Genomic DNA, 26,449 nt, shown 5'->3' on the forward strand with positions numbered 1-26,449 from the left:
GGTTCGTCTGAAGCCCGAGTCAGGGCCATCACTCGGACAGAAAACAGCCGAGTAATCACAAAGACGGAGATGCCACCTGAGCTTCACCGGCGCAGTGATGATCTCCATCCGAATGGAAGCTCAGGTCAAGTCGATTGCAACCAAAGGCAAGGTTGCCTCGACGTGCTGCGGCAGTGTGCTGCGTGGAAACATGTACTCTGGCCTGGCTACGCTGAGCCGAGACTCCAGCATCACATCCACTGCTTCTGATATCCTCATGTGGTGCTGTTGAGGAATTGTGCACGATGGACGTGAAAGAGCAAGTAAGACTGACCAAACAGCTCACAGACTACCCGACCACGATCGATAGAAGCCTTAGGAGGCTTGAAAGTAGGAGAAGCGATGAACCACCCGGTGATAACGAAGCTGCACGCGTTCTTGGCCCCCGGATGAGACCATGTTGTACCTGAGATGATTTGTAGTGAGTTTGGGAGTATTCAAGTCCGGTGCCGGGCTCGCAAAATCGTCGGGCGTCCGCTTGGCATGGATGATTATCACGAGTATGAGGATGTGGTCTTGAGAAGTCGCACCTCTCTGAAATGGAGATTTCTGGACCCGAAGTGCGAATACCACCACATGCGCCACCCTGACAGTTCAGAAACCCTCCAATGGACCACGCAGTTGTGGTAGCACCCAAGCATGTCAGTCTGACTGTCAGAGGCTTCTCACTTGGGTTCCATTTCAGTCGCAGGCTGAGGTAGAGCAGTGCGACAGCTGGCTGGCAGTCTTGGCATGATGACTACACTCCAGGCCGTTCTCGGATGAGCTGCCGAGGACGAAGTGCGAGTGTTTGCTCTTACCCGCTAGAGCTCCCGTACGAGCGACCGTCGCTGGGTCAAGATCTCGTATCCCTAGGCCAGAGCCGACTGTGTCAGTTTTCTGAGGCTACAGGCCTGTAATGTCTGCAAAGGGACAGACTCGTGACTGGTATAAGACGATGGCGTTCTGCACGTTGGAAACAGAACACTTATACCACATACACACATCAGCAAGCCAGCTCAACATCACGATTACTTTTTCCTTTGTTATTTCCTTTGTCTTTCCTTTGTCGTTTCTCTCAAATATGAAATCGAACTCAGTCATTCTCTTCACCCTCACCTCGCTCGCAGCCGCCCTCCCACAGCATATTTCGAAGACGAATGCGCTCCTTCAATCACGCCAGGCACTCTCGGATCCCGGCTTCAATACTATCTGTAGCGGGGTCACCTCCTGCGCCCTCAGCAAACAGGAATGGGACGACTTCAGCCTAGACGACTTCCTCCTCTTCAACATCCAATCGTTAGGTCCAGGTGGCAACTTTCCTCAGAAGTTCGCGGATGGAAACCGAGCGTTCGACGGACCATCTGACGACCTCAGCGGCTGTGCATCGCTTGACGGCCCTTGCGATCATCGGTCCGGTTTCTCTCAGTCAACGGTCGACAATTGTCCGGACTTGACTTCGGAGACTGTCTGCGCGAAATACGGTGACGCAAGAGCGGGCATTGTGATCGATAACTGGGTAGCGCTGCACAATGGAGTGAAACTCCAGGCGCTCGCTGTAGCTCAAGCGCGGGACAATCTGGTTGCGCAAAACTTCGTATCTGACCTGCTGGATGGAATGGCCGAGGAGCAGGGCTCATTCCTTGATGAGATCGTGGAATTTGTGGTGACTCTGCCGTTGCAGCTATTCAAAGCTCCTGTGCTTGCCGTCAAGCTCGCTCTGAAAGCATTTGCCACCCTGGACAACCTGACCATCGACACAATTCCCGACGGGGGTATCTCACCGTTGTAAGCATTTGACCTTGTACCCTACATTCGTCCTTTGGTCTCAAGACAGCACTAACGCCAACGCAGCATCAAGCAAGCTGTTGCCAACCAGGAAATCAAGGACGAGAGGGACAGAGCCAAGGATCAGATGGCGAGACAACTCGACCTGATTGTTGAAGGCGAGCAGCAACGTCTTACCTTCGTTCTCAAGTCAGTGTTCAACGGCGTGTCTGAGCAGAACATCTTCACGGCGTCCGACAGGGAGCAGGCAGCTCGCGATACTATGGTCTTCAAATTCGCCCAGTCCGGCGGATTTCTTCAAGGCAACGGCGACATGGCCACTCTCGAAGAGCTCACAGCGGCCGCGGAGACGACCATGAAGAACACTATCGTCTCTGCCGTGATGAAGGTATACAAGTGGCAGGTCATCCGCGTCTTTGGCCTCGTCTTGAACTTTCCCGGTGAGCCCGTAGACCCGAAAACCTGCATCGATGGGTTCAAAGGTCTTCCCGATGCCTTGGGAGCACCCTGCCTGGAATTCCGCAGGGGTGGCTCAATTTCTGATCCGAAGATGGAGAACCCGGATGTCATACAAAAGGCCGTCGACTGGCCGGCCATGGCACAGAACGCTGATGACTGCAAGGGCGGCGAGCCTGACAACTCTCCGAACGCTGAGATCGGGCAGGATGGATTGCCGAGATGTTTCTACAACTTCCCAATCACCACTGTCGATTTTTCGTAGTGACAGTTGGCAATGCAGCGTGGCTGTGTATGCCGCTGCCGTTGACACTCATTTAGTTCTCTAGCCTTAATAACATATGTGGTCGCGACGTTATTCCGAAGAGAAGGTCCGCGGCAGCCAGGTTGAATGACTGCCTCGTAGACGACTTTTCGGGCCCGGGGCTGCATTGCGCCGACTGCGTAAACATAACGCGCAGAAAAGCGCATCGTGCCGCCAAATTAGGTGCCGCGTTGCGATTCGTGCTTGGCGGTCGTTGCCTCAGATCGGAATCGGTTTCCTGAGATTTCGCCGCGATCCCACGATCGTCCCCTAAACATCACTGCGTCATCCTCCTTTTTTGTACCAGAGCACTGCCAGGCTCACAGTGTTTTGCGTTTATCAGCACCTCATCACTATTGTTAGCGACGTTACGGACGTTGAAAAATGGTCAGGTGAGCTAAGTTTGACTGTACTTAAGAGTAGTGCTTTGGCACGGAACCGTGAACATCATCTGCAACTGATCTGCTCGTGTTTCGCGAGCCTCAAATCGCCAAGATGGTCGTTCACGTCCTCGACAACTATTACCTGGCGATCACACTGCTCATAACAATCGCCTACCAGCTGATCGCATTCGCAATCGCGTTCTCTCTCAAGTTCGACAAGATCACCGACTTTGCGGGCGGCACCAACTTCATCCTTGTGTCTGTTCTGACGCTCGCATTTTCAGAGAGTCCCGATGCCCGACAAATCGTCGCATCGTTGTTCATCATGATCTGGGCTGCGCGCCTGAGCGGCTTCCTGCTCTTCCGCATTCTCAAGACCGGCAAGGACGACCGCTTCGACGACAAGCGCGACAAGTTCTTCCCCTTCCTCGGCTTCTTCGTGTTTCAGATGATTTGGGTCTGGATTGTTTCAATGCCCGTCACGATACTGAATTCGCCAAAAGTCCAGCAGTACCCTCAGGAGAGCTTCGGCACAGCGAATGATATCATAGGTGTGATTGGCTGGGCGATGGGATTTGGAATCGAAAGTGTGAGCGATGTGCAGAAGTATCGCTTCCGCAGCAACGATGCCAACAAGGGCAAGGTCTGTGACAAGGGCTTCTTCAGCTGGTCTCGTCATCCCAACTATGCTGGCGAGATCTTGACGCAGTTTGCGATTTACACCATGTGCGTGTCGCCTGCCTCATACAAGAACACGCCGACCGGCTCAGGACCTTACGCCGCCCTGTACGCCTCCATCGTCGGGCCCATCTTCCTGACGGTCTTGCTGCTCTTCGTCTCTGGCCTCACTCTTCAGGAACGACCAGGCGCGAAGAAGAAGTACGAGAAATCTGGCCCCAATGGCAAGGAATGGCTTGACTACAAGGCCTACACGGAACGGACGAGCATTTTGATCCCAATTCCGAGCAAGCTGTATGCGCCTCTGCCGTTGTTCATCAAGCGGACTCTGCTCATGGAGTGGCCGATGTACCGCTTTGATCCCGCGAAGCATGCAGACCAGGACAAAGTCAGAGAGCGCGAGGCGGAAGAAGGTGGAAGGCAGGATCGGAGCGAGAGCGAAGCCACGCGTGTTGATGCCCAAGACGGGAATGTGAGTCGCAATGGGAGTAAGGATGGTTTGAACAGTGACAGGCATTAGTTGTGGTGTTACGAGACGTTTGGGTGACTTTGTGCTTACTTTTGAGCGTTGTGCAGCGTGCATTGCATCCGATAGACATGAATGACTTATACCTCGATTGATTCACAAGATGTTTTCAAACAGACTTGCTGTCACATCAGTCCAGACCGGCTGACGCCAACTCTGGAAGCTTGGGACCGGATGACACTGGCAATTGGAGTTGGGGCCGGATCGGTCATCCAAATCCAAGGATGCCGGTTGACATCACTTGGAACTCACGTTTGTATCAGGTCCTGCTCAAGTATGTTCCATGACATTCCACAGACCACAGCGACGGGGCCACAAACCGGCAACCAAGGACTAACTCTCAACGGCTGTCAACCTTCACCGCTGTATGAAACCATGGTAGAAGTTGTCGCACACCCACGAAGACTGGTCTGCAAAACATGCAATCCTATCTTGCTCAGAAAGGATTGGGCAGCAAAGTGTTGTCGCCGTTTACCAGGCCGTACTCTGCACACATGGCAGCCCACTCCGCATCACCGATAGGATTGTTAATGAAGTCGAAGGGATCATACTGACCAGGTATACCGGTTGCAGCAGTCAGTGGCAGCGCAAAATCAGGCTGTGCAACTGGGAATGTCGCTGAAGCCCGCATCGGTGTGCGCGAAGGAGATAGATTGGAACCTGACCCCAAGCCATTGAGTACGAGGCCGATGGCGTGAGCGACCTTCTTCGCGTCCTGACTCCTCGGACTAATGTCAATGCAGATATCCAGTGCACGCCGAAGGGTGTGAACGAGCTCTTGCTCCAGAGCAGTTCTTGAGGCAAGGCTTTCGCGTCTTGCCTTATGCTGTATACAGCCAAACACGCGGTCGTGATTCCGAAAAGGAAGTCGTTGACTGTGAAGCAATTCAACATCCACTTGGTGCTCTCCAACTGCCCTCCCGGTGCGAACTCGGCGTACATGCCGAATATCAAATTCATCACTGCTCGAGCAGCTTCAGCCCCGGAGGTAATGCTCTTTTTGCGTCCCTCTGGCATGTAAGGCCGATGAAGGACGCACAGATTCTTGAGGTAAGTCAACTCGACATATAATCTGGTCATCACAAGGAATGGAGAATCGACTGCAGATTCCGCAAACGGTCTCACTCGGAGGACCTGCGGGACCTTGGCGTGCATTCTCCGGACCTCAGCATCAAGTCGTAGAGCGTTATCGTAGGAAGTTTTGTTGCACCATAGAGCGTTCTCACATACTCTGCTGAAGGTGGGTATGAATCTATCCTTGACAATGAACCACAGGAAGCGCGTAGCTCAGACTCTGGCCGAGATGGAGGCAGACTCACAGAGCTCTCATCGAAGTCCGAATCCAGCAGATTCCTTGGTGACTGCGTATCACTCAGTTCTAGCCTGATATTGCTGGGCAGACCGAGTTGAAAAGACAGCATGAGATCCATCTGCTTACATGTTGCCCAAAATCGACGTCTCATTTCTCCTTCGAAAGGCGAGAAGGAGCCGACAACGTCGGGATCTCGGTGATAGCCCAGACGATATGCGTGCCGGACGCTCATGGCTAGGATGGCGCCAACCTCTGGGGATGAATCCAAGCTGTGGAAGTGCTTTGCTTGGGCATACAGAAGCAGGGCTTCTGGCGCAAGCTGCTGCGCTAGATTATAGTGACCGAGGACAAGGCACTCGCCGGCAGCCACTTGAAGCGCTTGGGGATTTGCGAGCATGATCGTACTGCCTGATGTGGCTGATACTCTGGCCGCCATGAAGCAGAGCGAGAACAACATTGAGAGCCACAGTGGCTGCACCTCGGAGGGGCTCTTCCAAAATTCGTTGCATTGTCGTTGAAAGTAGCCAGTATGTAGGATGGGGAGGATGAAAGTCTCGCCGTTGAAGTAGACGGACAGCAGGCGCTCGACATCATTTTTGGGAGGCATGTGGTTGTCGATGATCTGGTCGATTGAGTACATTCTTGGTAGCCCGTGAATGACCTCTTCGGGCGGACTGTCGACTGGGGTTTCGTACGCGTTAGCGTCGCCATCTTCGTCTAGCAGACCGCGCAGCTCCTGGATATCCCGAAGCATCGCAGACCAATGTGTTGAACCTGCATAGCCATTCTGCGGCGCTACGACTGGTCTGACAGGAGGCGCCGAGTCATTGCTATCATTAATCAAAGCGAGATTTGAAGGGCCTTCTGAGGGCAGGCTCTTTCTCTGCTCCTGCATCAGCTCGATCACCATTGCCTCCAAGTGCGCCAGCTTCTGTTTCTGTTCCGCGACATTCTGGTCATCTTTGGCCTTCTGCTCGCTGCGTCCAGTGTAAACGCATCGCGCAACATCACCGCGCTTCACACAGCTACTGCATGGCTGCTTCTTGTCGCATCCCAGCTTCGCAGAACGACATGGTGCACATGTCAATGTCGCGCGCGGTCGCTTCACCACCCGATCTCCTTCTGGACCTTGTACGCGGAATCTACCTGTGAAGTTCGAGATGTCTGACATAGGTGCTGCTAGCAGGCTACGAAAGTTCGACGCCGGAGAGTCCACCAGGAAGGCAAGGACGCGCTAGGTGGTTGTTCAGGGGCGATAGGTAACCCCGCTGCCCACTGAGACCCCGCGAAATCGTGCTGTACGCCAATTTTCATTCCCATGATCCATCTCGTTCGCATCACCATGATTGGATTCCATCATTGTTTATTGCCTTGCCTACATCTCCATCTCTTTTTCCTTCTATCACATCCTTCACAAAAGCACCTCCGATCGCAGGGTCCTGCGCGCCCATGGCTTTGAGCTTCTCCGCCCCATACCCTAGACCTGTCGCGAGCCATCCTGGACTCACACTCCATATCTTCACATTATCGTTGCCCAAGATCCTCGCCCACTCTCGCATCATCATGTTTAATCCTGTCTTTGCCGATCGATACGCTGGTATGAAGGCCTCCAACTTTGGCCAGCCTGCCTCTGGCGATTGATTGACTTTCAAGGATTGGTTGCCATGGTCAGTGAGTGTGGCAGTAGCGCTAGTCATGAAGATGAGGCGTGGGTCCGCAGACTTGAGGAGAAGCGGCATCAAGGCGTGAGTGATCATCCATGTACTTGTGGTGTTGACGGACCAAGTCCGATTCCACATGTCGCGCATTCCGATTTCGCCCGTGGCTACTTGTTGGTCGAACTGGGCGCCTAGATCCATCAGCATATGGAAGAGAAGCGCAACGAGCTTGCCCTAAAGTACCTGCGTTGTTGATCAAGACATCAAGCCGTCCATACTGCTTCTCGACGTGACTGCACAGGCTCGATATGGAAGCATCGTCCTCGATATCGATTTGAACCGCCTCCAACCGTGTCGAGGATGAGGCCTTCACCAACTCGGCTTCACTGAGAGCTGTCTGCGCTTTGTCGAGGTCACGACCTCCGACTAGGATGGTGTATGTGGCATTGGATTGAGATAGCGCCTTCACAATCTCGAAGCCAAGGCCAGTGTTGGCGCCGGTGACGAGTACGATACGAGACGACATGTTGAGCTCTAAATTGACTTGTACCATTTGATTTGCTTCCTCGAATCGACGGCACATATATACCAACGCGCGCTGTCGGTCGCGGGCTACTGTACAACCGACATCCAAGACGGTCTTAAGCGGAGCATTGAGGGATTACCCAAACAGGTTGTCTTGGCGGCCGAGAGACCCCTAAGTACCCTGCTCCGAAAGGTTTGACTTTTAGTATGTTACTAACCGAATCGAAAGCACTCGACTCGATGTCACGATGCGCCCTTGAAGCTACACTTACTATCGCTCAAGCACAGCGTCGTATATGCCGTCACCAGCTCGGCTCAATGGACCAGAACTGTAACCCGTCATCATCGCCCGTTGGAGTCATCGGGTTGGTCACAGCACTCATGAGCAAACAGTGCAACTCGTCAGTGCTTCTCCTCATCAGTTGTTTCTAGCTCATCCTTCCTGTGCCCCACCAGGTGTGGCCGCTCAAGCTGAACGTTGACTTGTCTTCACAAATGTTAGTCACCTCGTTGGCGATGATGTAGAGGAAGTTACCTGGTCAGCTTGTCATCAACGCCTCCGACAAACAAAGCACCGAATACCGCTAGGCCTATCGTCGTGAGCATGTGAGGGTTCACCGAGCAAGACCACTTACCCCCGAAGGCGATTGTCACCAGATAGACCAACTGGAATGCACCGACGTATACCGTCTTCTGAGCATCTAGGCCGACTCCCAGTACGGTGGCGTTGAAGTCCTCCAGAGCGGTCAAGTTCGCGATTTGCAATGCCCCTGAGGTATTAGCCCGGGCTTCATTTCTCGGAAAGGCCTCTTACCGAGAAAGGTTGCGACAGAAGTTGGTGGCAGGCCAGCCTCCACAACCGCTTCGCCCACTTCGACGGCCCACGTGTCTGCTATTCGGTTGTTGAGCAAACTTGAATAGATGGCTACTCCAACGGCACCACCAACAGCACGAATGGAATTTAGCAGCCCAGTCGCCAATCCAATATCTTCGTCCTTGGCGCCCAGCTGTACTATAAGTGTTGCGACGCAATTCGTGGCACCTATCATGGCCGAGGCAATGCCTACGAAGGCGATGGCTCGCGCGGGCGTGTGCTGTGTGACGGTAGCGTTGAGTGCCAAGAAGAGAGCCATGATAGTGACGACAAAGATGAACTGCCACCGGGTCCGACGGAGCGTTCCAAAGGTTTGCGCGAAAATCAGCAAGCCGACTAGAGACCAGTTCAGTACGTGTTAAGGGACGGAATCATTGTCTTGACGTACCAGTCGCACTCCCTTGGTTCGCAAGTGCATACCAACCGACTGTACTCGGATCTGTGGTAAACAGTCGAGCGATTTGTTGCGGCCACAAAGTCCCGAGGCTGATCAGGGCCATTCCAGTTACGAACGTCACGCCGTACGGAACAACCACAGTCCTCACATTTCGAAAGAGATGAGGAGGACAGATCTTGGCAGTCGTCTCCGGACTGTATACCTCCCACAGTGGGAAGGCAACAAAGACACAGAGGCCGCCCAGGATCAATGGACACAAGACAGTGGCGCTCGTCCACCGATATGGGTTTCCTCCAAACCCTATGCCGATGAGGAACACAGTGAGACCGCCCGCAAAGAGAGTTATACCAACAAAATCGAGCTCTGCGACCTGTTGGCGTCTGCTCTTGCCCTCCGGGTGAAGAGTGAGGAAGTCTGGAGGCCAGTAGCAGATCATGATCAGTACAAAAGCGAGGGCGTTGACGATCAAGGATATGTAAAAGGTCCAGCGCCAGTCTGCTACTCGGATGATGCTGTATGCTTATGGTAAAGTCAGAATTGAAAGCCACAGAGTTTGTTGCTGAGTAGCGCAATGCTCACCTATGGGTGCTCCAAAGGCAGAGCCTGGTAAAGAGACGAGTGTCACTATGCCCAATGTCGTGCCTCGATGCTTCTTCGGCACAAGCTCGTTAACCGCCGCCCAGGCAAGTTGCTGAAGTCCACCAGCCAAGCCCTGTGGATCGTGTCAGTGCCGGCGAAGACGCGTGGGTGGGATGTCCGCTCACGATGAATGTATTTCCGAGTATCACAAGCGAGACGTTGTGGGCCCTGGGACAGTCAGTATGAAGAATCCTTGCCCCTCGTTATGGCCAAACCACTTACCTGGAATTGATAGCGCATCCAATAATCCCCAAAGTATTCTGCCGGTATTGGTCAGTCTGATCACGAAATTCGGAATTTTGCAAGAGGCAGTGGAAGGACAGATGTGCTTGAGGCCTGACGATCGTGAACTCGCCGCCAGGAGAGCTTCAAAGATGGCAGCGCCTTTCCCCCGGGCTATAAGATGATCCACGACATCATCCAGAACAAGCATCTCTCTTGTTCAATCAAGAGTGCCCTGGTCGACTGATGATTCAGGTTCACAAAAAGCGGATAGACTTACGCCTGCCAAAAAGAAGTTGCGACGCCCAAAAATGTCGCTGAGTCTGCCGGCAACGGTCATAATCACAGCGCCGGAGAGTGACCATGCAGTCACCACCCAGGCGATGTTCATGGAGGGGCCGATGTCTTGGTTGATGTTCAACAGGACTGCCACCGGCAGAACGAATGAAAACAAGCATGACTCGTATGTGATGGCCAATGCCTGCCTCGGTCGTCAACACCAGGCTGTATGCTACCTGCCATTCCGGAGGGAGCACTTACTAGTATGCCCAGCACGGTCCGAGCATCAATCTTGCGTGTCGTATATAGTTCTTGCTCAGTTTCAGCCATTGCCGGAACGTCTTCGGAATGTGTCACAGAGGCATCGACCTTGTCGTTGCCTAGCTGTTGAGGGGCTCCTTTGGATGCCATCTTCTATAATCGTTGGTTCTGGCAAGACACTGATTTCGTCAGAGGGCGAGTGCAGCTTATGTATCCAGAGCCTTGGGTCACGGACATCTGTGGCTTTTGTGGAGGTGCTGGTGTGTTCCCCAGGACTTACTCCATGGGGCAATTCGAGGCTAACAACCCGCAAACCTAAAGTTGCAGGAGGAGCATCTGGAACTTGGACAACAGTTGATCCGATGCCATCTCGTCGGAGTTGCCAGATATGCTCAAGAAGTGCCACGAAGTCAACGAACGCTGCGGTATGAACAACAGTAGGAAGTCAGGACTCTTCCATGGAATAGTCTAGGCAGCTATTCGGCCCGCGCCCTGTTGCTCTCATCACTGTGGGCGCTCTCGGGATCCGACAGAGCAAAGGTAGGCTTGTCACGATGGTCTCGTAAGGTGGAAGGCACAAGCCTAGGCCTCATCAAGACTGTCAGCAAGCCCAGATAAAGGAGAACGCAGAGCAAGCGCTGCAGACGTTAGAATGCGCGGCAAATCCAGGACTTCCGTCTGCGGTACAGCTGCGGAGTCCACGCTGTTTATTACAGGACATTGCCCCTTATCCGCATACACGAGCTATCGCAATAGGGCATTCACTCGGTGTGTCTCCCATCGACCTGTTGGACTGACTCGCTCTTCCCATTCCAGGTAATGGTCAAATTGCTCCCCGTTGCCGTTCTGGACTCGGGCAATATACTCGATTGCAGTGTTGACATGATTGTATCTCTCCGTGAGGAGACGAAAGATGCGTAAGACCTGGCCCAGATATAGAGAGCCCGACCGGCATTCATCCAAGTTCGTCGACATGGAATCCTGCAGATGCTGTAGGCTCGCCGCGATGAACATGGCGGTGCCTACCGGAGGCAGCAAAGAGATCTCGTGGTTGACCTCGAGATCTCGGGCTATGTCCGTTATGCGGCAAGCAGAAGACCGCAGTGTAGAAGATGAGAACCGGCGCAGTGCTTCTGTGGCAGTGTCCGTCTGCCATTGCCGCAGCATCATCGGCCGGTGCACTGTGGACAGTGACGTATAGTAGAGCATCTCGAGCACAGCAGAATGCAGTGAAACAAGTGAGCCGAAAGGGTTATGCCGACGCTCGAACAATCCCAGCTGCAGAGCTTGCCCGTGCCACATTCGCAGTCTCTCGTCCAACGAGATGACCAAAGACCCCATGGCTTCCGTCTTCGGGATCAATGTCATGATAGGGATGCCAGGCTCGCTCACTCGAACCCCACTGAACTCGTACAGGGTATGCAGAACGTGCTGGATTTCTCGACACAGCTCCACTTCCTGAAAGAACAAGGTTCCGAACAGCTCTAGCTGTTGTCGCAGGTGAGCGACCGAGTAATATTCGAGGGCGCGGGAAAGAGAGGTATCGTCCCATTTCAGTAAATTCGGATCATGGAAACATAACACTGCTTGTGGCACCAGCGCCTGTCGACGCTCTCCTATGCATACCAAGCTGCTTCTGATAATGCAACAGCTCCATAACCGGCGCCGGAAGTCGTTCTCTGCGGGATCCTCGTACCGCAGGTTGGAGTTGTGCAGGCCAGCCTCTGTCGCAAGAGATATAGCAATCCTTAGCCAGTGAACACGTCCCTGGAAATCGTTCAGACGAGAATGCCAGTAAGTCATCAAAAGTAGGCTTTGGACCACGGTGACCGGATTGACCTCGACCTCCATATCATACAACGCTTTTGCTCGACCGAATAGCGTCCTTTGAACATCCTTACATTGTTGATATCCGGCGTGCCGGAAACCGGAAAAGTCTACAAAGACTGCTCCGGCCAGAAGAACTGCTTGAAAGAGCAATGGGCTGATAGTGTGTCCCGGCTTGCCCTCCAGTGCACTTAGAAAGGTGTCGAGCCGTAGGATAGGCAGTAGTGGATACACATAGCAAAGGAACGATCTGACGATCTCGTCTACCATGTCTGGAGGTGGAAATGCAAGTGCATCCTGTTGCACTAGTATCTTCAAGCTGTCCGAACCGAGACCCGTAAATACAGGCGTGATGTAGGCTGGTAAGTGAAACGAGGTAGTACTGGTGACGTTGGTCCCATGGTTGACAGGGGACCGACCATCGTGCAGGCTTGTTGATCTGGGCGATTCGCCTGATATAACACTTTGTGCCCCGGGTACATACTCGCCTAGATGACCTGGTCGAGCGTCGATTCTGAACCTGTGCGTTCTCGCCGAGGGCACAGCGCGTTGTGGTTGAGGAAGCGAGGAGTGCCCTGCTGACACTGCGCAGTGTGATGCGTGCTTCGAGCAATTGGAGCAGGGAGGACCGATGTATAGCACATCGCAACGAACTTTGCGACTCCGACAGAGGTCACAGGCTGTGGCATGCCGCTTTTTCGGCATCGATCGAGCTTCATGGTCCAGCAACAGCAACGTTTCCTGAAGGGCCTTCTTCCCGGATGTTCGTCTCCATTGTCCACTGTTGAAGAAGACGGCAAGTCCGAGCTAAGATTCGGAGATCAACCACGAGATTGTACAGTAACCCAATTCTAGAATACTAGCGACTGCCTCGGCTATGTCAACCCGGACGATTCGGACGGAAAGCGGTCCAAGCATATCTTAGGTACCTGCCTCCTGTACTATACCTTCTCCGGGGTCGCTCTACAAGCTGTTGATGATACAATTGTTCACATATCAGCCCCGCCCTGAGCTACGCGATAGGTATATATATAAGACGCGCCACATTCCATACCCGCAGAGTCGGAGTTCCCTGCATTATTCCTCAAACCCGGCACCTTCATCATGGCTGAGATTCAAGGCCACTACGAGCCGGCGTTCGAAAAGCTCGTCGACTTCTTTCGAGACAAGTTCTCGAAGGACGAGGAGGTTGGTGCCGCCATAAACATCAATGTCAACGGCAAAGACGTTGTCGACATCTGGGCAGGATACACGGGCGAGGACAAAACAACGCCCTGGAGTTCAGACACAATCGTCAATGTTTATTCATCGACCAAGACCATTGCCGCGATTGCCGTCCTCTTGGCTCAAGAGCGTGGCCTGCTAAGTGTTGATGACTCTGTCGCCAAACACTGGCCCGAATTCGCTCAGAATGGGAAGGAAAAAGTCCTGATTCGACATGTTATGTCCCACAACTCAGGACTTTCGGGTTGGCAAGATCCAATCACTGTCGAGCAGGTTTGTGATGTGCCTTACTCTACCGCTAAGCTCGCGGAACAAGCACCATGGTGGGAGCCAGGCAGCGGCAGTGGCTACCACGCTACTACCCAAGGCCATCTTCTCGGAGAGATTGTTAAGAGAGCGAGTGGCATACCCATGAAGCAATTCATCGCTGAGGAACTCTCCAAGCCTTTGAAAGCAGACTTTCAGATCGGGGCGAAGGAGGAGGACTGGCCTCGAATTGCTCCAGTCATTCCGCCGCCACCTCGGACACTCGATGAGAGCCAGCTCGACAAGAATGGCATTATGTTCAAAAGCTTCTTCAACCCACGGACAGACGCAAACTTTTCAAGAATGCCCGCGTGGCGAAATGCAGACATGTCTGCTGTCAATGGACATGCTACAGCCAAGGGTCTCAACCGGATCCTTCGTGCGGTGACACTATCTGGCACTTCACATGACGACACGAAGCTCTTGTCGCCGAAGACTGTTGAGGAGATCTTCCGCATACAGTCAGAGACAACCGATCACTGCATAGGCATACCCGTGCGATTTGGTATTGGCTTCGCTCTTGGCGGCGGACCGTCAGCTCAAGTGTTTGACTATCTGCCACAAGAGAAGATGTGCTTCTGGACAGGGTGGGGCGGCAGTTTCGCCATCTGTGACTTGCATCGTGGCGTGACGTTCACCTATGTTATGAACAAGATGGGGAGTGGCATCATTGGCAACGACAGATCGATAGAGTATGCTAGGATGGCGTGGCAGATTCTCAAGCAAGGCGAAGCAACGGAACTTCGTGAATGCCTGACCATCTTGGCTTATCCAGCTGGGTAGCTATCGATTCGCACGTAGGATCTTTCGCCGAGAGAAGGCTGTATACCACTGTGATGTTGGGACGTTCGTGAATGTATCAGCTGAAGCCCACCCATGTCCGTCATGAGACGGTCCGCACTTGCTGCCCTTTACCAACAAACCTATGATGCTGTAGCTCAGTGAAGCACATGTACCGTACCTAGATGATGTAGTCATGCTCCAGGCTAAATCACGCTGCGAGGGCCTCCTTGAAAGCCAAAAATCCGAGCTTGTTGACTTGTCGGTTGAAGTTTGCGTACCCTTTGAGTCCTCCTCATGACCTCGGGACCCTGCGTGGCTCCACTGCCGCCGAGAGACATGGTGATTTCCAAAACTGCCCCATTCAGCAAGTCCGAATCGAAACGCTCCAGACTTCAACTTCAGTCCTCCCACCTTCTCGAGCACCACGAATCCGGCTGAAGGTACCTACACTGCCATTCTGGCTACCCAATTTGCGATGCGACCGTTCCATTCTGCTCCGTACACTCAGGTGTGCTGACATATGATGTACATGAAACGGCCTCAACACTGCTCTTTTGTGCACAGACCACAGCAGTCCATCAAGCATAAAGGGAGCTTGCATTAGTCATAATGATCCTCAGAGTGTCTATCGTGGTCAGGTCACAACTGTGTGAGTTTGAAAGCAGGTTGCACGACTCGAGTCCGCTTATGCTCGCTGTCTCAAGTCAAGATGCAAATCAGGTACTCCGAAGAGACGTTTAAAGACGCACACCCCCGAGTCCTCAGAAGCCAGCGGCGAGCACTGTTGTGGGAGATTCGTACAGCGATAAGCGGGGGAAGATTTACGAGACTAACACCATGGCATCGCCGACAGTGGTCTTCATCACAGGTGCAAGCAGAGGTATGTTTGAAGACACCACACCAGTCATGCCAGGGGCGCCCTTTGGTGGCTCTCTACATCCTCGTAGCACTCACTTTCGCACAGGCATCGGAAAAGCCCTGACAAAAGCCTACCTCTCACTCCCAGACCACACCGTTGTTGCCGCGCTCCGCACCACCAAAAGTCCTCAAGCAGACCAACTACGCGCCTTATCCGTTGCCCCGGGCACGCAACTCCACCTCGTAGCCATCGAAAACACCTCCTCCACAGATCCCAATGCCGCCATCGCCCGACTTACCTCCACTGATGGCGGTGGCATTACGCACATCGACATCGTGATCGCCAACTCCGCCATTTCCATCGGCGGCGGCCCGCTAGATTCTGTGGACCCGAAGGACTTGACCGAGAGCTTTAACACCAACGCTGTCTCCAATTTGATTCTGTTCAGCGCGGCACGCGCTCTGTTGGAACGCTCGAGCGAGCCCAAGTGGATTGCCGTCTCCACGCGGGTCGCGTCTATCGCGACGACCCCAGCCCTTCTATCCCTATGCTGCGGCGTACGGCATGTCCAAGGCGGCGCAGAATTGGTTCACGCAGTAAGCTCGTCGCTGACCTCAAGTGATCTGAGCCACAAGGCTGACACCTTTGGTCCCTCCACAGAGCACTGCACGCCGGCAATCCATCGCTCATCGCGTTCGCGGTCCATCCGGGGTGAGTCAGTCCAGAACAAAGCGAAGGCCAAGTCCTTTCGGAGTCGCCGGAGAGCGGCAGTAATGATCAATACTAATCATTGGGCAGCTTCGTCGCCACTGATATGGGCATCGGCGCTGCAAAAGGGGCCGGCATTGCTCTACCGGAAACCTCGCCCGAACAAAGCGCCAAGAATATTATACGACTGATCGATGCCGCAACGCGTGAGTGCAGTTCGGGGAAATTCTTCGATGCGGATACTGGGGAGGAGATTCCTTGGTAGTGGGAAGGATCGGGCGTCTGGCCACTCAGTACATGAATGGCATTTCATTGGTCGTTATGTACGGATCCTTGTCTTGATGCTCTTGCCAAGGCTGCAGCCTGGGCAGGTGCTGTGCGACTTTACCGTGTAAGTATCATGCCTGATCACTGGGTTCACCCAAAGTGTAGCAGAATTGCGTGTCTGTGACCAGTATGGCGACAATGAAAGTAATGTCTGGATACAGCTACAAGAAGCTTGGCCCCGGTGAGATACGCCTCATGACCTTACTTCCAGGTGATGATCCCGATCTTTTGTCATTCAGCATCTGGCATACTTCTATAAAGCATGCGAGGCAGTTGCCTGCCTCAGAAGCAACATCGATGATGCGACAAGTACAGAACTCGCTACCAGCGGGTTGGACAGTCAAAGAAACGCTAAGTGGGCGCAAGCTATTCATGCGGATGGGCTATTCAGGAACTCCCATCACCTGGACTCACCCAGATCCCGCCGCGCAGCCAGACGGCTGGCAAGACAATACTGTCAAGCCGGTCACTTGCCCCGAGCCGTCCTATGAAGCTCTGTCATACGTCTGGGGCGCTCCTTCGGACATTGAGCCGGCGAATGTCATCGAGCTCGGCTCAAGCCCCGCCAAGCCTTTCATCAGATCCAGTATCGGCGCCAGCCTTGCAATTGCTCTTCGCCATCTACGCTACACTGATCGCTCCCGCACTTTGTGGGTCGATGCCATTTGCATCAATCAGAACGATGTCTTGGAGCGTAACTTGCAGGTAAAACGCATGGGTGAAATTTACTCCTCAGCTGCGCGGGTCTTGGTTTGGTTGGGTGCTCAAGCTGACGGCAGTGAGTACGCTTTGAGGACTCTGGACTACTTTTCTCAACAGGTGGAGTATACCACGGACGAGTCTATTGGAGACGCCCCAATGGCGAAAGAGCCACGTTGGTGGGATGCTGAATACGCACTTCCTTACGACCAAGCCATATGGGACAGCTTGGTTTCGCTCTTCCGACGACCGTGGTTCAGCCGGGTCTGGGTACTACAGGAGGCTCTTTTGGCCCATGAAGGCACTGTGATTTGTGGTGCAGAACAAATCCCGTGGTATTCTTTGCGGAAAGCGATGGTTGTTCTGGCTGAGAAGCTAGGCCTGCCAGCGGCACTCTTTGCTCTGTTGGGCTCGTACCGCATGGGTCTTCTGAATCGAGGTATGTGGAGTCTACCTCGTCTGCTATTATGGGGCACTTTCCGTCAGTGTACGGATCCTCGTGACAAAGTCTACGGCATTCTTAGTTTGCTTTCTACGCGAATGGCAAGCGCGATTGTTGTAGATTATGCCTTGCCGGTTGAGCACGTGTACATGCACACCTTGATGAGCCATGTCGAAATGACCGGTCGGCTCCACCTGCTACGCCACTGCCACCTGGAAGATCGTGCACCTAACTCACCGTCTTGGGTTCCGAACTTTGCTGTGACAAAGCAGAGTTTCTTTGGCTTCCGAAAAGGTCATAACAGGCAACCTTCGGGGCATACCGCAACCGATGCTTTCTGCAAGCAGCCTGGAGTCCTGGAGGCCAGCGGACTGCTTTGCGCGACTGTAAATGCGGTGCAAGACCTACCAAGGGGCGATCTCGAAACGGCTTTCGCGGCAGCACAAAGTTTCTCGGCCGCACAGATGCTTGCAGACAGCTATGTAGCAGGAGGCAGTATGCTCACCGCGCTAAGTGAAGTCATCACAAAAGGCCGGCTTTGCGACCGTTACCCGAATATCCAGCCATTTCCAAAACGAGCTGATATCTCTCAAGGACTCGCAGCTGTTCTAAACGGCGCGGCAAAGATGGAGGACACCTTCAGCTACTTCAAGGAAGAGTTCAGACTGGAAAACAGCTTCTTGTGCTCAACCAAGGAAGGGTACTTGGGTATCTCGGAGGCACGGCCACTCAAAGGTAGGGAATCCCTGGGTTCTAGCTAGTGACATCGCTGACCAGCTTCGCCTGAAAGATGACTGTGTCTGCGTGCTTCTCGGATGCGACTACCCAATCTTACTGCGTCCCACAGGATCTGGAGAATACTTGGTTGTCGGTCAAATATTTGTACACGGACTGATGGACGGGGAGAGCTTATTAGGGAGTTTACCACCCGACTGGGAAATTCGAATGCTTCCTGGAGGCGACGGGCGAGAAGTGACGTGCTTCTTCAATGCTACAGACTCAGCGCTCACCAGACAGGATCCGAGGCTCCCAGAAATGCCTCCGGAATGGAATAGGCTGAAACGCGACCGCGTACAAGATGATCCGTTCTTCCACCAGGACTACCAAAATCGGGACTCCGGCGAAATCATCAACTTCGATCCGCGCGTCGGTGTGGCTGCGCTCACTTCCCGGGGTACAAAGTTGGACAGAGTCCGCCTGGTCTGAAGTCCATGGAGATTCTGAGCCTTGCACTTTTGACATGCAACAGGCAAGCAGAGCATTGACGGTCGTCTAATTCCATGGTCTATGACATTGTAGCAAGTACCCTGGAGAAAAGCGATTCTTTTCCTGATAGGATCCAGGGGAGCCGGCGTCTGCGGCTGATATGATCGACCAGGCTCAAGAGAAGTTGCGTGAACGGTTGGCACAACAGTTCGAGAAGGCTGAGCGGGTTTGTGCTGGCCATGGAGATATTGTTCGCTTCAGCTGGGGATAAGATGATAGTCCCTTGCATTCGGAGCCAGACCTGACAGCTGATCGGGTTTTCATGAGTGTGGCATTTGGCAGCGAAAGCGAACTTCGGCGGATGTGTGACAAGACACTAGCGCGATATGGTGAATTCAGCGAACAATAGGTCTCACAATACTCATTATCGCTGGAGAGAAGGTTCGCAAGCACGGCGATCGGGGGCGATGTTACGAAGATTCTGACTCTGATCCGTGAGTCCTCCGGACTTGAGGCGATAGATACAGCTATACTGCAGACATATGATCATCACCTCGCCAGCGTCGCGACACCATAGCGTGACATAGACTAACGACACTCCCTGTGTCCTAATTCACCGTCTGGCGCGACCACTTATCTGCTCGACCGTTAGTTGTTAGACAAGATTCTAGCGCTACCACACTGCCATCCCTTGAGTATTTGATCCAGTCCCCGTCTGGTACACTGAATCAAATTTGATCGAACCTGGGCCACCACTGATGTCAAAAATCTGTATGCTTGAAGGATAGTTTCCATTGCTGGCGCTCAGAGCCCAAAGGTAGTTGCCACTAATCCTGAAGTCCGTCATTCCCATGAGGCCGGTCGGTGGGTAAAACTCAGTTGTGATCGCACCAGTGTTCACACTGGCTTCGACGAGCCGATTGACAGCAGCGTCAGTGATGAAGCCTCGGGTTGATTGAACTTGCGCCCAACAGCTAGCTTGTTGGCCCGTGACGTTAGTCACCGCGACGGGCTGTGCGTTCAAGTTGTCGATATTTAGTGTCAGCCCACCAAACCCAGCATCAGAAACATAGACGAGGTCGGATGAGCCTGGGATGTTAGCCATTCCGAAGAGAGCCTTGCTCCCAGGTGGAGTTGCCATGGTTGCAGTTGTCCCGACCATGCCACTAGCAGAAACAGGAAATGTCGCAGCATAGCCAGTGAACTCGGTACCATTGCCTTTCACCATGGCAATCAACAGTGTCTCATCTTCGGAGAATAACAGGTCGCCAAAACCAGGCGTGGGACCTGTGGGTGGAGTTACGCTCTCCCCAACATTCATGGGACGAAGAGTATCGAATCCTGCGAGACCTGCGTCCGAGAACATTGAGCAGGAGATTCCAGAGGTGGCGCCTGTGTTGCCAACACAAACACAACCGAGCTCTGCAGATGCAGCTAAGGTGGTGGGAAATTCGCCCATCGATGATGCTGGTTCACCAATCATTTTCAGACTGGTCGGATCGCTGGGCGATATCGCGAACATAGAGACGGTATTCGATCCAGCATTGACCACAAAGACATTCTATATGGCCTCAGTCAGTCCCCATGCATCAATGTATAGTCGAAACAGTCGTAGCTTACGTTTCCGGCCGTCACCACAGCATCTGCACTGCTTAGCGCATCGGGAAAATGTGGTGCGCCGGTGGTGCCATTGACATAGTTGCCGCCGATGCCTCCCGTGGCGAACGAAGACCCAGCAGATAGGCTACCATCGCTTCCGATTGACATTGAGACGACTTTGTTGCCAGAGACGTCATTCGTCATGACGTATAGAGCCTGCGCTTGCTGCATTGGGCTGCCAGTCCACGGCTTCCAGTCACCAGGCATACCAGCAACGGATGTGCCAAAGGCACACACAGTGGCGAGAGCTCTCGATTGGCGCATATTGAAATTCGCTTCGATCAGTAGTATTGCTCTGGTGGACAAAGGTCTGCAAATTGCCAGCCATGGCAACATTTATATACACGGAGCTGGTTTTCGGCAGCCACAGCTGCGACCGAAATCTTGTTGCGAACCACCCACCGACCTTGGATTAGTACTGACCTGACCATCAGGTGTACTCTGCAGGTACCACAAAGTCTATTGCTGCCACCGGATTTTCCGGGAACATCGTAGGTATGTGAAGTGTATGACGCGCGATTTCCACGTCGCTGCCGTGGGCAGTTGTAGCATTGTGAAGCTATACTTGGAACAGTACATGCTCACCGACGGCGTTCGGGGCGTCTAATCGAAAGTCAAGCCGCTGATCTATGCTAGATGAACCCTTCCTGCACAGGAAGTGCGGGTCTGGGGAGTCGCAGGTCGGATCGCGGACGATGCATGCCTCCCACGGTGACTCGGTGGCATTGCACTGGCGCTCTGCAGATCCATGTTCCCAGCCATCTGACAGGACGCGTAGGTTCCTACACGATCTAGCGAAGTTCGGAATCCTCACTTGACCAAACGAGTCGAAAATCTGCGTACATTCCCTTGTAGGAGGCGAGGTCCAACTCTGATGCCTTCGGGCAAATGCCAGCGAACCGTGCTGCGGCTAGCTTGAGGTCGAAATGACGCGGACCATCTGGCTATTTGGCCTTCGTCATTACGCCAAGATGTATCATTGACCTGCAAGGTCCCTACATGTAGCAAGCGGATTGCGCGGGCAAGGCGGGAGAGGGTGTCGAAATAAAGTTCCAAGTGTGATTATGGGATCATCTTGACTTCAGTCCCGCTGGAAAGTACCCACTCTGATTATTCATTACTACAGGGCAACGCGTAGCTACATATGACTGTGGTGGCTACCAGTGCCTTCATGACTGATCCGGGCGTACAGCAGCGTCCCCATCGCTCGAGAAAGGAGCGCCCGTGCGATCGCTGTCGAACCAGGAAGACCGCTTGTGTCATAGCACGAGGCGAACCTTGTCGGTCGTGTGCAAGCGCCGACGTACAATGCACATTCGTCAACCGGCCGACCACACGATCAAGCGTCGGCCAGACGATAATGCATCTCATGGTAAGACATCGTTTAGTATCCTCTGCTCGCAGCTATTGACATAGTCGAAGTAGATCCGGAAGATGTTGGACAACCGACGCCTTCCTTCGAACTCAACAACCAGGGAAGGCGCGACACATACAATGTCGCACAGGGCGGCTCGGCGGCATTCCCGCATAACCCAGCACTAGAGACATCGCGCCATGTTGAGGCTGATCAAATGTTTCCTTACGCATCTCGACCATCGTCTTATGATTTATGGCCGGCGCATAAAACCGATGTGCCCCAACACGACAACGTTGATCTCGTGTCTCCACTCCTGCACCATCCTGGCGTTCAACAAGTGCGATCCATAGAGACACTGGATCAGTTCAACGTGCAACTATGTGGTACATCCGCCGAGTTGGATCCCTGGCTCCTGAGGCATTGTAAGTTTGACGATGTTGGAATGCGATCCCACGGCAGAATTCGCATACGCAACGTAGGAGGCGTGCCTATCGACGATTTGGTTCCAGTGCACTTTACAGTGGTGGATGACTCGTTGTACGAAACGAAGGCCTTTCCATCGGATCATATGAGCTTATTAGATCAACGCCGTCAAGAGTTGAACGCATTGGTCTCCCCAGAAGCGGGCTTGCGGCTTATTTCTCTGTAAGTCGCGAATTGGACACATTACGTTTACTTGAGCGTGCTTTGCTGTACTGACATGTTACACAGATACTTCACATTTATCTTTCCCGAGCTCCCCATCATATCTCGTCATAGGACTGATCTTCTCACATCTGATCCTGCCGATGGATTTGCTGGATTTCCCGTGGTTTTGCTTGCCGCGATCTACGCATCTGCTTTTCCCTTCTGCGTTCACGACTCGTCGCTTCAGCTGTCAACTGCATTTGATGATGCCCCAATTGACGCGCTTTGGGCCTTGGTGCACAAGCTCATCACCGAGAATATCAACAGACCCAAGCTGGCTGTCGTTCAAGCTGCAGTACTTTTCATGCACCAGCCGGCGAAGGGAATCGCAAGAGCTCTGACTGACGGTCCTATGATCTGGTCGTTCTGGGCAAGTATCGTGGGTCTTTCCAACTCTCTAGGTTTGCATCTTGAGTGTCGGTTGTGGGGGATTCCGTCCTGGGAGAAACGTCTACGCCGAAGACTTTGGTGGGCTATCTATGTTGAGGACACATGGCGCAGTTTCCTGTCCGGTCGGTCACCTTTCATAGACAGAAATGAATTCGACACGAGCGAGCTCGATGAGACGGATTTCATGCACAGCATAGTCCCGATACAAGGCGCCAATCGGCTGCCCGTCTCGGCGACGAGCAGCAGCCGGGACTACATCTTCACTGATCTTGTACGGCTTACGCTGTTGGTAGCCGAGATCTACCAGACTTTCTAGTAAGTGAGGAATTCACGCGCTTTGTACTGGCTGACTACTTACTGTGTCAAGTACGCTAAAAGCATCGAAGACATTGGCGTCCGACTTTGTTGCTTCGATCAACACGGCGAAGCCCATGCGCCTGAAGCTTCAATCCTGGTATTCGAATCTGCCAGAAGCTTTCCGTATTGCCAGCCATGTGAGCACGCAGAAAGAGACCCAGAGATCTCCTCCCCAACACGGGATTGCTATATTGCAGTTTTGCTACTTAACAGCGCAGGTGCTGCTACATAGAGCTCTGCTACGAACAATCGCTCGATCGCCGCCCCTCGCCATCATCACCAGCAGCGACGAAGACGAGGCTGAACAGGACTACTTTCCACTGATAGATCAAATGAGTTGGCAAGATCTGTTCACAGCCAGCCAGGACTTTGGGCAATTACCATCAGCCAGCACGGTCGACTCTGGTGCAGCGCTTGAAGCCACGCTCGACGTTGCAGAGAAATGTGGGGCTGTCATCACTCAATTTGTGAGAGGTCTTGCCCACGAGGACTTTGATGCATTTTGGTACGGATGTACGTCACCTGCTCCCAGCATATCAAAGACTCCTCGGTCATCTGAAGCTGACTTTCGCATCAACAGGGATCCGTCTGTGCATTGCGGCCGTGTCGAACTTCATTGTTCTACTGCGAGTCCAAGCACCAAGTGTAGGACGGGCTATCAAGGCCAGAAGTCTCTGCAAGTTATGGACGGCAAGCTTGCAACGCCAGCACAAGAACAATGCTGCAATCTTTATACTCGGTCTTGTCAGGCTTGGGTCATGGTCATTAGACGAACTGGACACCATCTTCAATATCCCATCCCACATCTCTGAGGCAGTCCTTGGCAACGGCGTGTCTTCACGGAACGCACGGGAGTCCTCCAGTTACTACTAATGCTGACATCCCTGATACGACACTGATGCAGCGTGCATCTCAGATGTCTGACGGTCTGGACCACTCCATGCACCGATAGCTGACACTCACGATTGGGTGACAAGTGGCACCCAGCAATATCTATCAATATCATTCCGGGACTCGATTACTCCGGTCGCCGACTCCAATTGTTGAAGGCCTGAAGTATGATAAGGCTGCAGAACAATCTCAAATACTTTGGAAAATGTATACCAGCGTTTCATTGAGGTTCCAACAGTAGCGTCTGACAGCGCGGGCACGATGTAAATGTTGGCCGGTCCGGCGCTACCTTCGGCCAACCTCATCGAGATCTCGGCATGACACCGGTGCTGCCCCACCGTACGCGAACATTGCCCGAGTGGACTACCGAAGAGCTACAACGGCCAGCAAAGCATCACCTCCAGGTGATAGACATCCTGTTCCACCAAAGCCAAGTCCACTCTATCCACACTCTAGAGCACATCTTCGAGACTTGTGTGGCAACATTGGCCCGAAATACGACACCGCTGCTTGGACCATCTGAGGCAATCAACACTTAGGAGTTGCCTGATCACTTGAATTGCTGGCTGTATCATCCCAGAATTATCACAGGAGAACTCAACAACAATGCGTCTAGAGCCAGACAACCGGAGTAGAATCCCGTTATGGCTTGATTGCGATCCAGGTACACACCTACCGGCATGAGCAAGGCTCTTTGGGTGTAGAAATGCTGACATGCTGCCCTAGGTCATGATGTAAGCAACTTTCACACATACTCGACAACACTGACGAGGCTAGGATGCTTGTGCTATGCTATTATCAGTCTATCACCCAGCTCTTCACATCCTGGGGATCAGTACAGTCAACGGCAATGCGCCCATTGACTCAGTCACCAACAACGCGCTGAGTGTACTGGAAGCCATAGGTGCACCGCAAGTCAGCGTCTTCTCTGGAGCCAGGCGACCTCTCTGTCGAGATATCCGCTCCGCACCTGAGATCCACGGAGCAGGTGGTCTAGCTGGCACTGAGCTACTGCCGACTCCAATTCGGCAAGCGCAGACAGGCAACACAATCACAGCAATGCGAGATGCTTTGATGTCATGTTCTCCTGGAAGCGCGTGGCTCGTTGCCGTTGGCCCAATGACAAACGTGGCTTTGCTGTTTGCAACGTATCCAGAAGTAGCTGGTCATCTCAAGGGTTTCAGTGCAATGGGCGGAGCTATCGGCCACGGTTTCGCGCCGCAAATATCGATGGGTCCGCCCTACATTGATGAGTACGGTCAAAGTCATGACCGGCATGGCAATTACACCCCGTTTGCTGAATTCAATATATGGGCGGATCCGGAAGCAGCGCGAAGTGTCTTCATGGTCCCAGGCCTACAGGAAAAGACCTTTTTGATCCCACTGGATGTATCTCACCAAGTATACACAACCTCAAAAGCCCGGGAAATGCTACTCATTGGCAAGCACGGCCCGACACGATTGCGCAGAATGTTCAACGAGCTCTTCATTTTTGTTGCGGGTACCTACGAAAATGCCTGGGGCATGGATGATGGTGCTCCGCTGCACGATCCCCTTGCTGTCGCCATTCTACTTGCGGATCATCCCAACCCGGAATTTCGGATCGACTTCGACGATAATGATGGCGAGAGATGGCATTTGGATGTCGTGCTAGCAGGACTAGAGGAAGGAAGAACTATTGGTACCAAGATAGAGCAGGGCAAGCCGGGGGTCTTCATCCCAAGGAGGCTGGACGTGGACAAGTTCTGGAAGAGTCTGGAGGCCTGCATGAGCGCGGCAGACAAGAGGACACAATACGCGAAGTTGTGAACCTGCCAGTTTGCGAATAACCGATATGCTTTCGGCAGACACAACCCCATGAATACTTGATACAGGTTACGAACGATATGGCTGTACGAACTAGTAGTTTCGCCAATCATCAACGATCCATTGTGTTCTCAAAATCCAGATTGTCAATTCATCGGCCAGACTACCTAGGTAGCCGGGTCTGGCGCTGATAAGATCGTACCCACCCCATTCTGAAGCAAGCGGCAAGCGGGTTGTAGAGCTGATCAAGATACATGCCACCTTGCACGTTGTGCCAGAAGGCGCCGACCAGAACGTCGCTGGACTGCGCTACTGTGAAGCATTTCTCATCACACCAAAGCCGAAGCTCGGACACATAGGTGTAGCGACGCGACAATGGTGCCAAGCGATTACGATGGCGCGAGTTGCCCGATGGCTCCACTCGAAGCCGGCCGACCTGCAACTTGGCCGAGACCTTGATCCGCAATCCTCCCACGTAGCTAGTCGCGTTGAGTCTTACCTGAACGCGTAGATAGGGCTCCCGGCCGTCTCTTGAGGTCACAATGAGGCCAATCGTGAATGGTCCAGCCGCAGCATGCGAGACGAGATCGGCGACGATGGA

At 53.2% G+C, this 26,449-nt stretch overlaps 11 protein-coding genes across 11 annotated transcripts; 6 read left to right on the forward strand and 5 right to left on the reverse strand.

Annotated features, from left to right (window-relative positions):
- Window positions 1-1,102: 1,102 nt before the first annotated feature.
- Window positions 1,103-2,527, forward strand: AB675_11915 (uncharacterized protein; the record flags this gene model as incomplete). The annotated part of the gene is made up of 2 exons (XM_018140804.1): window positions 1,103-1,806; window positions 1,873-2,527. 2 exons carry the CDS (start codon window positions 1,103-1,105, stop codon window positions 2,525-2,527), a joined length of 1,359 nt encoding a protein of 452 aa, XP_017994948.1.
- A 534-nt stretch (window positions 2,528-3,061) lies between these two features.
- Window positions 3,062-4,147, forward strand: AB675_11916 (uncharacterized protein; the record flags this gene model as incomplete). Its single annotated transcript, XM_018140805.1, has 1 exon — window positions 3,062-4,147. The coding sequence occupies one exon, from the start codon at window positions 3,062-3,064 to the stop codon at window positions 4,145-4,147; it is 1,086 nt and encodes a 361-aa protein (XP_017994974.1).
- Window positions 4,148-4,589: 442 nt separating this feature from the next.
- Window positions 4,590-6,636, reverse strand: AB675_11917 (putative transcriptional regulatory protein; the record flags this gene model as incomplete). The annotated part of the gene is made up of 3 exons (XM_018140806.1): window positions 4,590-4,875; window positions 4,926-5,309; window positions 5,384-6,636. 3 exons carry the CDS (start codon window positions 6,634-6,636, stop codon window positions 4,590-4,592), a joined length of 1,923 nt encoding a protein of 640 aa, XP_017994964.1.
- A 166-nt stretch (window positions 6,637-6,802) lies between these two features.
- AB675_11918 (Bacilysin biosynthesis oxido BacC) lies at window positions 6,803-7,649 on the reverse strand (the record flags this gene model as incomplete). The annotated part of the gene is made up of 2 exons (XM_018140807.1): window positions 6,803-7,314; window positions 7,367-7,649. 2 exons carry the CDS (start codon window positions 7,647-7,649, stop codon window positions 6,803-6,805), a joined length of 795 nt encoding a protein of 264 aa, XP_017994976.1.
- Window positions 7,650-8,050: 401 nt separating this feature from the next.
- AB675_11919 (Protein SGE1) lies at window positions 8,051-10,470 on the reverse strand (the record flags this gene model as incomplete). The annotated part of the gene is made up of 10 exons (XM_018140808.1): window positions 8,051-8,135; window positions 8,184-8,238; window positions 8,284-8,418; window positions 8,463-8,858; window positions 8,911-9,438; window positions 9,499-9,631; window positions 9,684-9,726; window positions 9,781-9,818; window positions 10,061-10,261; window positions 10,321-10,470. 10 exons carry the CDS (start codon window positions 10,468-10,470, stop codon window positions 8,051-8,053), a joined length of 1,764 nt encoding a protein of 587 aa, XP_017994989.1.
- Window positions 10,471-11,064: 594 nt separating this feature from the next.
- On the reverse strand, window positions 11,065-12,417 carry AB675_11920 (Cutinase transcription factor 1 beta; the record flags this gene model as incomplete). The annotated part of the gene is made up of 1 exon (XM_018140810.1): window positions 11,065-12,417. The coding sequence occupies one exon, from the start codon at window positions 12,415-12,417 to the stop codon at window positions 11,065-11,067; it is 1,353 nt and encodes a 450-aa protein (XP_017994956.1).
- An 834-nt stretch (window positions 12,418-13,251) lies between these two features.
- Window positions 13,252-14,460, forward strand: AB675_11921 (Beta-lactamase domain-containing protein 2; the record flags this gene model as incomplete). Its single annotated transcript, XM_018140811.1, has 1 exon — window positions 13,252-14,460. The coding sequence occupies one exon, from the start codon at window positions 13,252-13,254 to the stop codon at window positions 14,458-14,460; it is 1,209 nt and encodes a 402-aa protein (XP_017994929.1).
- Window positions 14,461-15,297: 837 nt separating this feature from the next.
- Window positions 15,298-16,292, forward strand: AB675_11922 (Norsolorinic acid keto; the record flags this gene model as incomplete). Its single annotated transcript, XM_018140812.1, has 5 exons — window positions 15,298-15,340; window positions 15,425-15,828; window positions 15,854-15,915; window positions 15,980-16,030; window positions 16,118-16,292. The coding sequence occupies 5 exons, from the start codon at window positions 15,298-15,300 to the stop codon at window positions 16,290-16,292; spliced, it is 735 nt and encodes a 244-aa protein (XP_017994972.1).
- Window positions 16,293-16,483: 191 nt separating this feature from the next.
- On the forward strand, window positions 16,484-18,972 carry AB675_11923 (uncharacterized protein; the record flags this gene model as incomplete). The annotated part of the gene is made up of 3 exons (XM_018140813.1): window positions 16,484-18,230; window positions 18,286-18,669; window positions 18,839-18,972. 3 exons carry the CDS (start codon window positions 16,484-16,486, stop codon window positions 18,970-18,972), a joined length of 2,265 nt encoding a protein of 754 aa, XP_017994946.1.
- A 402-nt stretch (window positions 18,973-19,374) lies between these two features.
- AB675_11924 (uncharacterized protein) lies at window positions 19,375-20,624 on the reverse strand (the record flags this gene model as incomplete). Its single annotated transcript, XM_018140814.1, has 2 exons — window positions 19,375-20,262; window positions 20,322-20,624. The coding sequence occupies 2 exons, from the start codon at window positions 20,622-20,624 to the stop codon at window positions 19,375-19,377; spliced, it is 1,191 nt and encodes a 396-aa protein (XP_017994988.1).
- A 1,044-nt stretch (window positions 20,625-21,668) lies between these two features.
- AB675_11925 (Transcriptional activator protein DAL81) lies at window positions 21,669-24,024 on the forward strand (the record flags this gene model as incomplete). The annotated part of the gene is made up of 5 exons (XM_018140815.1): window positions 21,669-21,732; window positions 21,783-22,362; window positions 22,429-23,109; window positions 23,162-23,664; window positions 23,732-24,024. 5 exons carry the CDS (start codon window positions 21,669-21,671, stop codon window positions 24,022-24,024), a joined length of 2,121 nt encoding a protein of 706 aa, XP_017994963.1.
- Window positions 24,025-26,449: the final 2,425 nt, after the last annotated feature.

This window comes from Cyphellophora attinorum (assembly GCF_001299255.1).
Source record: "Cyphellophora attinorum strain CBS 131958 chromosome Unknown Contig46, whole genome shotgun sequence".
Lineage (NCBI taxonomy): Eukaryota > Fungi > Ascomycota > Eurotiomycetes > Chaetothyriales > Cyphellophoraceae > Cyphellophora > Cyphellophora attinorum.